This window comes from Hippocampus zosterae, chromosome 9 (assembly GCF_025434085.1).
Source record: "Hippocampus zosterae strain Florida chromosome 9, ASM2543408v3, whole genome shotgun sequence".
NCBI classification, from domain to species: Eukaryota; Metazoa; Chordata; class Actinopteri; order Syngnathiformes; family Syngnathidae; genus Hippocampus; species Hippocampus zosterae.
The window spans coordinates 23,770,912-23,780,877 of record NC_067459.1 but is presented as its reverse complement, the minus strand read 5'-3'; the positions used below and the strand labels follow the sequence as shown (position 1 = coordinate 23,780,877).

Here is a 9,966-nt window from a genome sequence, read left to right as displayed (position 1 = left end):
GCTCATAGTTTTCCGACACTAAGCCACGGTGAAGGTTTTTATTTCTGTATTTTTATTTTTTTTTTACAGTGACGCATTTTGGACGGTGCCCATAAAATGATGGCTTCGGGATCTTGAGTAGCTTTAGAATTCGGATCATGTTAATAAGGTGCAATGAGCTGAGCAATGAGCTCATTTCCCTAATAAGCTCAACCCTCCATGCGGCTCATCAACTTAACCATTTACCTGTTGCAAAACAAACATTTCTACCACAAAAACACACACACTTTTTTTTCCTTCCAGGAAGAAGACAAACCTGCCAACAGTTTCTTATCTGGTGTCCTTGAGAGACCTTGAGCGGCGACTTCTGTTGTTTTTTTAAAACACCGCTTTGCGCACGGCATACATACTGAAAACCGGCGAAGACTGAACTGTGTCGTTCTTTCTCCATTGGAGAGATCTAGAGTTTTTCAATTCACCGTTTCAAATTTGCGGATTCGGGGCAAAAAAATGGCACAATGTGACATACTTTGGGCTCGCCCCGCCCGTACTACATGAACTCCTTTTATCGCATCAACGTTTATCTGGCGCACTGGCAACGGCGCAATTAGCTAGCGAGCTATGCCCGCTTCCACCACATTAAATTCAACTAAAAATATGAACTCGATAAAAAATATCAATAATGAAGAATGAATAAATCTATAATAAATACATGAAGATTATTTTAGAATATGAATTTTTTTACCACAGAGCAGGTGTCCCACCATTTGAAATCCCTGTTTGGGTTGGGTGAGTCCTGCCAGGGATTAGCGCCTGTCAAGTGCCTGCCCACCCGGGATTATATCATAGTCCAGATTATGGTCCTCTTCCTGCGCAACAGCAGCAACCGACACAGCACACGTTGCCGGCGTCATCCTCATTAGCATCACAGTTGCCGTGGAAACAGTCTCCGGATGTGTCGCCATGGCCGAGGCGATGCTATCCAGTGCATTGTGGGAGGGACGGATGGACGGAGGGACACACCGTTTGTCTGGCCTGCCGACTAAAACATTCCTTTAAAATAAAATAAATGGAAAGGATGAATATGTCATAACAAATTAAAAGTAAACCAGTAAAATAGAAATTAATCGCATCGACAATAAAGGAATTAGACAGTAAATGTAATTTAAAAATCTCTAAGACGACAAATACATTCATTGAATAATATAGAAAAAAAAAAGAAGAACAACTATTTCATGAATCTAAAAGTAAAAGCTAACCAAAAAAAATTGAACCAAACACAAAATTGCAGAATTTCACTGTAAACAGGATTATAAAGTTGTCAACAGGGACAAATGTTTTATAGATTTGAAAAAAAATAAATAAGGGGAGCAAATACATTTTAAGTGACTTTGCAATTGAGCAAGAGATGCACGACATGACTGGCAATGTAAGAGTGGAGCGATGCCGGAGGAGGACGTGGAAGGGGGGGAGAGAGGGGGGAGGAGGCAGAGGGAGGAGTAGTGTGGACAACAAAAGCTTCCATTGTGGTCTGGGCCATGAGACGGGGGTGTCGGGGTCAGTTGGGGGCCTCGCGGATTTAGCCGTCAGGCCGATCGGCATCTCCATACCGAAGCGTTATCCCGCTCCAATGAGCCGCCGCTTCCAATACTCAGACGGCAAACCACCAATAAGTCTCCTCTTGCTTTCTGCTTTGAATTTGTTGTTTTGTTTTGTTGTTGTTTTTTTTTGGAGTGGCAGGGGGTCTAAGCTGCTCAAAGGATCAACACATTCTCCAAGAAGGAATTCGATCTTGGAGAAACAAACTCCCCCCCTGAGACCAAAGTATCAGCACAACCAAACGCATCAATATCAGTGCTCCCAGAGCCTTCCGTGTTAATTCCTTTAAGACTCCCCCCCGCCCCCGAACACGGTCATCCGCAAACCCTCGATTCTTTATGTTGAACCCCAACCGAAATCCACACGACGGTCATTAATCCCAATGCTTCCAACTCGAATAATATCAAGCCCAGCCCCCTAACTCAAACCCAAATAGTAATTCACCACTAACCCCAACCTACGGTAAACACTGGACTCTCAACACGAGCCCCCTACCCGAACCACTCACCATGACCCAAATAGCTACACTAATTTACAAAAATAAATAAATAAGCCTAACTAGCCCAAATCTTAAAACACAAACTGACAACAAAACACCTAAGACGGGAACCCAAGCCACTAGCCTAACTAACCCCCAAACTAGCCACCAATATTAAAGCCTAGACACGAACGCACCAACGTTAGCCAACCGAGTACGTAAACCCAACCAAAATCCGCGGTCCATCAATTTTTTTGTTCCTTGGTGACGTCATTTTGTTTCCTCGCCTCCATTCTTCTCCTTCTTCTTCTCCTACACTTTGTGGTGCAAAACAAGCAATCGCAGATCCCTTTGCTAATTGAAGGCGGCAGCCCAAGCTAGCAGTCACGAGACGTTCACGGGGCGCAAGAAAAGCCCAACAAATGCTCCCCCCCCCCCCCACCAACACCACGACATGCACATCAGGTGGCTACTTTGTTCCATGACTCAACTCGTGAATGATATCCCTTATTTTTTTTTCTTCATCTAATAACCATGTAATAACACTTTGGTGTGTACATGACATACTGTAACCTTGCAGTTGTTCTGCGGTTCGGGGCGGGGTTTGGCGGGAGTGCGCATAGATGGACAAAGGGACATTTTCTCTTTTCTTTTCATACATCCTGTAATCACGGCCAGATTATCGGCGCCGCGCTCGTGTCTGTACTTCTATGATTACATTGCGCACTAAGTCCCACCCGGCTGACACAACCGGGCCTCGTGTAATCGCGCACAAGCGCTCCCACTTTGTCTCGCTATCGCCTCTGGATGCGAGCGGTTGTGTCGTCAAATCGAATGGGAGGACAGTGACTCGGTTCGTTAGTTATTTAGAAAATTAGTCAGTCGGGTGACTCGGTCCGAGTCGGGTTCGTTGGAAACGCTTCAGTCATCAATTGTTCAGTAGGTCAGCCAGTAAATTGGATTGTGAATTGGTTTGTTAGTCAGTCGGTCGCACAGGCGGACGATTACTTTGGCGGTTGTTGAGTTGGTCAGTCAGTTGGGCGGTCAGACGCTTGCGGTCGATTGCTCGGCGGCTCACTAAATTTAACGGACATTGGTTTACTTGGTTGTTTGGCTTGTTAGGTGGTTTGTAGATCACTCAACCGGTTAGCTAGCTAGCTAGCTAGGGTATCTTGCAGTTGGCCTCCATGTTTTTGTTTCGATAAAACCCCCATTTGGAGTGGAGGAAAAGTCGATTTGTACGCCGTTAGTGCGTCAAAGCCATCGACAGGAGCATAAAACGACTTTTCAGCAACTTTATTATCCGAGGAGACGCAAAGAACGCTGCGGTAAAGTCTGACAGCTGACGCCCATGTCTCCACTTTTGGGTGCAAACATGCCGATCCACTTTTGAGTACAAACATGTCAATCCACTTTTGGGTGCAAACATGCGGCGGAGTGTAATTATCAGACGACACCCCGAGGATGTCATGTCCTCAAGAAGTAAACCACAAAAAAACAAAACCAAAAAAAACATGCTAACATTGTCACCACTTGCAACATTGTGAAGTGTTACGCTTCACAACCAGATAGCCCGACAGAGAGCAACAACCGAGTCTTTGCGTATCATGAACTGGTCAACTTCCTTTCATTTCAGACACTTTATGGCATCTTGACAGTTGGCCAACATTTTTTATTGCCCAAAAAAAAAAAAGCTGGTCATGTGATAAAGCTAAGCAACTGTTCACTCCAGTCAAGGACGCTCTTATCGCTTTCTACCTCTCTGCCCTCTTCGTGTGGCGCTTCCGTGGGCCTCAGTTAGTACACCATTGCACTTATTAGGTAGTTGGTTAGTTAAGGGGGTGGTTGATAAATTGCCCTGGTCAGTTTGTTTGTCAGTCAGTAGGTCAGTCGTGAAATTTGTTGGTCGTGCGCATGTGTGTGTGTGTGTCACACCACTAGCCGACACATTCCAAATATTGAGGACCACGGTGACCTCCAAAGGTCATGATTCCTTGTAGCGCCGGTCTGCCTGGCAACAAGCACGGCGGGACATCCAAGTTCCGCACGACAGGGTCAGGACGGAGGGGCATGTTAATGAGTTGGGGGGGCTTCGCTAATGAGTTGAGACCAGCGGCGAGACGTTCACATTTTTACAAAGATCAAGCAACTCGCCTTCCATCCAGGCATCAATAGTAGCGCGACAACTCTTGATATAAATGCGAAAAACCACACGACTTTTGCCAAAATGATCTGACGTACCCACAAAATCAACAACAAAATTAGGTGTAAGTCAAAAAACGGAAAAACAACACAGTCGTACCTCAAATTGAAAGTTTGGATGACGACTTTCAAGACATGTACCATGAACGTCAAAATGCCCTCACATGATCTTTAAATCTACAATTTTTAAAAAATTTTTTTGCAGAACCGATAACCAAGCATGAAATAGAAATGATAACAAAGCACACGGCTCACATCTCGAAGTAAATGCTTCCCAGATACAGTATGTAACTATGTTGTCAACATGTCCTCATATGACAAAATAATCAACAAAAAAATTAAAAAAAAATTTTTTTTTGCTCGACCGGGAAACAACAAAAAATCACTTCTCAGCAAACCACATCCACCCTGTCAAATTAAAAGTCTGGATGAGAGAATTCCATATCTGTGACGATATGAGAATGATGTACAAACTCATTTTCATTTTGCAGGTTGCGGAGTGCGGTCGGCATCTGCCAGACAGGGCGCTTGCTAAATGGACCAGAGCAGAGCATGCTGGGAAAGTGAGCCGGCAATAACAACAAAAGGAGAAAGTGGAGGAGGCCCGCTTGGGTTACGTCTGCATCTGCGCATCGCGCCAATCGCCCGGCTGTCAATTCACGGACATCTCGCAACATTCCTCGCTGCCGCAACCCCTGCCGAGCACGCCATATTGCATGTTATTTGCTTAAACGTCACAGGAGGGTTACGACCACAAAGAGTGCAGCGGGGAAGGCGCGTCCCACCGTGCGCCGAAACAGAAACGGAGAAGATAACTGAGATTTTAGTTCTATTACACTCAATTGCTCTTTTATTTTGTAATTATTCACAATGTTTTATCGGATTCAGAGTAATTAAAAGATTAATCAATGATTGGAAGAATCGCAAGTTTGAACTCTTAACTCATTTTATGCATTTGAAACATAAAATTACTGTCTTACCGGGATTGGCTCCATGGCGCTCGCGACCCTCGGAAGGATTAGCGGTTCTGGTCATGGGTGGATGTTAACAATGCTGGTTAACACATCACAAGGCACAACATCCCAATGAAGCAAAGGCTAACCAAAGGAGCAACACACTTTTGTTTTCTGACTTTGACAATGGGGTATTGAGACTCGCACAAAGAAAACAAACGGTGTGTGTGTGTGTGTGTGTTTGTGACATGATCAACAACAACAAAAACAACACACTGATGGGGTCTGCATGGTGCCGAGAAAGGAATTTAGCCTTGCTAGTGTGAGTGAGGACAAAGCATTAGCATTAGCGCTATTGCTGAGGGGGAGGGGCTTCAAACTTAGTAGCCAGAACACACATTTGGCAAAGATGCGTGAGCTGGCAAAAGCAGCTGGATGAATTCTAAAGTTTTTCAGCAATCTGAGGATCTGTGCATATAGCGCCACATGCTTCGGAACCAGAGCACCCAAAAATTCACGCTCGCTACTCATTTACCGGTTAAACAGCGAGTCCTGAATCAACTCGAATGGGTTACCAATTTGTACTTTTGCTGAAAAACATGTCCTAGTGCAAAGAATGAAAAAATCTTTTTGATCATAATGGGAAATGGAGTGCGCGTAAACACTTTTATCTACACCACGTTGTCCAAAGCCTTTAATGAAACCTCATATTCCCTTTTTTTTGTTTGTCACAGACCAGAGTGTACATTGACGCATTAACGCAGCAAAGATGATCCTTTTTAGTTCTTCATCTTTAACCTTCCCATTTAATAATTTTGTCAGTGATATCACTCAAACAATCAAAGTGTTCCTAGAAAGAAATCACGTTTATGTGTGGAGTGACAGCTGGCGTACAATGAGAATGCGTGAATAGAGACGAGGTCGAGGTGGCAGACAGACAGGCAGCTAAGGCTTGTGGTTGTGGACGACGCATGCGTTTATGAGCTCTCGTTCAAGGACATATTGCCGCCTTTACTTTGCTTTATTCCCCGTGCCATCGCCTCGTTGTCGCCTGGTAGCGCGTGGGCCAACCTGAGCTACTGATGCCTATTCCCAACACCACGCCATCCCACTCAAATAGACTTTTAGGACTGGCCCACAACAACCCTGCTACCGTAGCAGGCGACCTACCCAAGCTTGTCCTGACTTTTCATTTTACTTTGGCAGCTACCTACTGCACATCATCCTTCTTCCTACGCAGCTAATGTGGCTACCTTCTTAGTCTATTTCACATCTTACTATGTACTAGGTTCACTGTAGCTACGTACAAGAGGGAAGGTATCACCCCCTAATGGTCTAAGCCCAACACTACAGCATATCCGGCTCATCATTGACATTTATACTATCTGTATTCATATTATGCGAACACAAGCCATTTGTTTGTCATTAATACGCATTTATTTGATCACAACCTCAAAAGAACTCAAAGCGGCGATTATTATTTTGTTGTTTGGTGATATTAACATTTTTTTTAAAAAAAGGGTACACATAATGCAAAATGTTGAAATCGCACAGTCTCAAAAAGAAGAAAAGGATGGCCAAAAAAAAGAGCTCACTCGTTTCTAAAACAGTTGTTGGTTTTTTTTTTTAAGCCACCTGTGTTCAGCCCACCCGCAGGGGCGGCGCTACAAGAACGACGCCGTCACCTCTGACGAACAGCATGGGAATGTTCCTCTTGGTCGACTGTCAAAAACAAATGCACACAATTATTATTATTATTCTTTATTTTATTTTGTTTACACAAAACTACTAATTGGATCTCCATCTCTATTTACATCTAGCTTTCCATATATTTGAGCGAGTAATAGGGAAGTACAAGTGATGTAGAGACCTTGTATAGTTCTTCATACGTCTCCTCGTCAATTTCCACCGTGGTCACCGTCTCTTCCACATCTCCCAGAATCATGTTCAGGTGCTGATCATAAGCCTGACGTGCAGCAAAACAATACAATCCGCAAAGGCACCCTGTGTGTGTGTGTGTGTCTGTCTGTGTGTGTACGCACGCATGTATGGTAAATCTGTGTGTGTACGTAAAAGTGTGTTTTCCATTCCCGCGTGTATTGCGTGGATGCATGTGTGTGTTTAGCAAGAGTGTGTTTGTGCATGTAATTTACATGCAGCCGTCCTCGCAGCTCTCGGTCATTCCTCATCTTGACGTAGATCCTCTCATCCAGACTGAGTCTGATCAGGTCGAGCGGTTCTTCTACGGTGTTAGTGCTTGGTTGCTAAACAGCACAAACATATCAAAATATCATTTCCATCAATAGTATGTTTAGCTTGGTACTGGACTTAAAACATTTGTTACATTCCCAAACGAGGACTTCCCAAACGAGTTTTTTTCCTTATTTTTATTGTTTGAATTTTTAATCATTCACTTTGTTAGATGTATTTGAAACTCTAAATGAATAATTTTTCCACTGTTCAAGTGGCTACAACAGCACTCGCACTCAGAACATGTGTTTGACTCACCTGTGCTTTACTAAGCACAAAGTAGTTCTTTGAGTTGACTCCTTGGGTTAAATAGCTAATTTCTAAGTGACATATTATTTATTACTCTTCATTATTAATTATTATCACTCAGTTTCTGAAAAATGCTCGACATGCTAACGTAACGCCGACGCAGCTATGCTAGCATGTTTAGCGAGCCGTCGCCGGGTTAAACGACAACAAAACGGACAAATAAACACGGCAAATATACGCAAAAGTAGCAGCGACAACGACGTTTGGAAATCTTGTTTGTGGTGATACTTCGCAAATGCGCCTTGTGAGCTCAAAACTAGAAAAAAAGCCAATGAATGCACATACCTGTTCCACTTCGTCCGCCATGATTTTTGAGTCGTGATACGTCACGGTGACATCACCGTGGTTGCCAGATCTATCAAATCAAATTACCCGCAAATTGTCGCCTAATTTAAATAAAGTTTTGAAAACATTCTATCATTAAAACGCATTCAATGTTCTTTACATCAGGTGGCTTTAGTCCTCACACACAGTACTGATACTCGTGTAAAAAAAAAACACTCCCCTATAATATTAGCAAATTAGTACAGTGATTAAACTCCGGACCTTAAGAAAATGCAAACCCGATCGGTCAAGCCCCCCGGGAAAATCCGGCAGCTCCGTTACGATGAAGGTAACTCATCTGCTTGTGGACACGAGTAAAAATTAAACACAAAATTAAATTTCGAATTAGAAAACAAATCCTGCCACTATGTAACGGACCGGAAACAAGTTAGTAACAGTGCGCATGCGTTACGGCCAACCTGCTTTGTCGCTTGCTTCCACTTTCCACGCCACTCCGGCAATAGTGCGCATGTGTAACAACCAGACGAGCAAACCGTTTTGACCTTTCCCCTTCTTTTCCTTTCGAACTTTGCACGACGACGTTCGGTCTCTGTGACTAAGTATGACCATTTATCTTCTCACATCCAACTTGATTACTTTTCTGGTGCTACTCGGCGTATTGTTTGAGGCTTGTAAACGGCGATTTGAAGGCGCTGTGCTACAGTGGCGTTAAGAGTAAGCATGAAAGGATGAACACGAGGCTCGGTTTCTTTGAAATGTAGGAGAGTGTGCTCACGTGAACTACGCTGGCCATCCATTTCGAAAGTTTGTCCACTATTTAACGTGATCTGGCATTGTAACAGGGGTGTGCAGACTTTTTATATGCATGTTGTTCTGAGAGCCTCCCCTCCAGTCCAGTCCAGTCTGACATACTGGTTCTGGTTACGATGGTGCAGGAGGCAGAGCAGTCAAGCAGTGGTGTTACCCATTCCACGCTTAGCCCCCTCCCAACCTTGGCTTTGTGCTGGAAGAGAACCCTGCCACATCAAAATCCGATAATCACCATCGTCATAGGTGGCATAGAAGTTTAATTGTGTAAACCGTCAAAGGTGTCAATAAAATGAAGCATGAAAAAAAGTTGCCGTCTTAATACCGAACGTTAAAAGCAAGAAAAAAGGGGAAATTAATTGAGCACTATTTTGTTTATAGAAGCTATAACCGAAAAGCTAATCATGCGAACGCGAATGTTGCTCACGCGTGTGCCTCATTTTGCAGATGTCATGTCCGACCTTGGCCACCCGATGGCGCCACAGCACCAGAAGCAGGCGTCCATGCTTGAATTTTTGTTGATAATAAAGCTCTTCTTTATTTAAAAAAAAAGTGAAAATGTCTGTTTTTATCACTTGTGTGCACTTAACTGTAAATCACATTGTTGGATGGAATTGGGAGCTGATGACAGACAAGAAGTGGACCCGAAATACACATTGAACCGTACACAATATTGGGAGTATGAAAAGTCAATTGTTTGTACAGTACTTATGGGTGTAGACATTTAAGTGAAAAAGAAGCACAGGTAAAAGTGACAATCCGATAAAGGGTTAGAACGAAGCCTGAAAAAGAAGCACAGCATGTAATCTGAAAGCCGCGTGTTGGACTTCAAGCCTGAAAATGAAGCACATTTAAAACAAAAAGCAGCATGGGCTGAAAGAATTGACAGCAGTGTTCTATACAAACACCTGAAAAAAAAAGCACACGAATGCACACAAATTCCCTGAAAAGGAAATACAGCGTAGCAGGGAGAAAGTAGAATAACTGCGCTACAGTGAAAGCCTGAAAAAGAAACACGCTGTTAGCATGACGTGACATTTGCGCCAAGCAAAAGCATGAAAAAAACGGTCGTCATAGAGAACACGTGATAGCTGTGCGATGCCT

At 43.6% G+C, this 9,966-nt stretch overlaps 2 protein-coding genes across 3 annotated transcripts in view; one reads left to right on the top strand and one right to left on the bottom strand.

Moving 5' to 3' along the window:
• The window catches only part of hgh1 (HGH1 homolog (S. cerevisiae)), a 100,729-nt gene that overhangs the window by 39,350 nt on the left and 51,413 nt on the right, over window positions 1–9,966 (top strand). The window lies entirely within an intron of this gene.
• On the bottom strand, window positions 6,626–8,257 carry lsm3 (LSM3 homolog, U6 small nuclear RNA and mRNA degradation associated). 2 transcript variants are annotated; one of them, XM_052076577.1, is made up of 5 exons: window positions 8,216–8,257; window positions 8,056–8,125; window positions 7,365–7,475; window positions 7,082–7,177; window positions 6,626–6,933 (listed from the first exon to the last, which is right to left on the bottom strand). In XM_052076577.1, exons 2-5 carry the CDS (start codon window positions 8,074–8,076, stop codon window positions 6,853–6,855), a joined length of 309 nt encoding a protein of 102 aa, XP_051932537.1. In that variant the 5' UTR covers window positions 8,077–8,125; window positions 8,216–8,257; the 3' UTR covers window positions 6,626–6,852. The 2 variants fall into 2 exon arrangements, with proteins under 2 accessions (XP_051932537.1, XP_051932538.1); XM_052076578.1 differs by lacking the exon at window positions 8,216–8,257 and having other exon boundaries at window positions 8,056–8,143.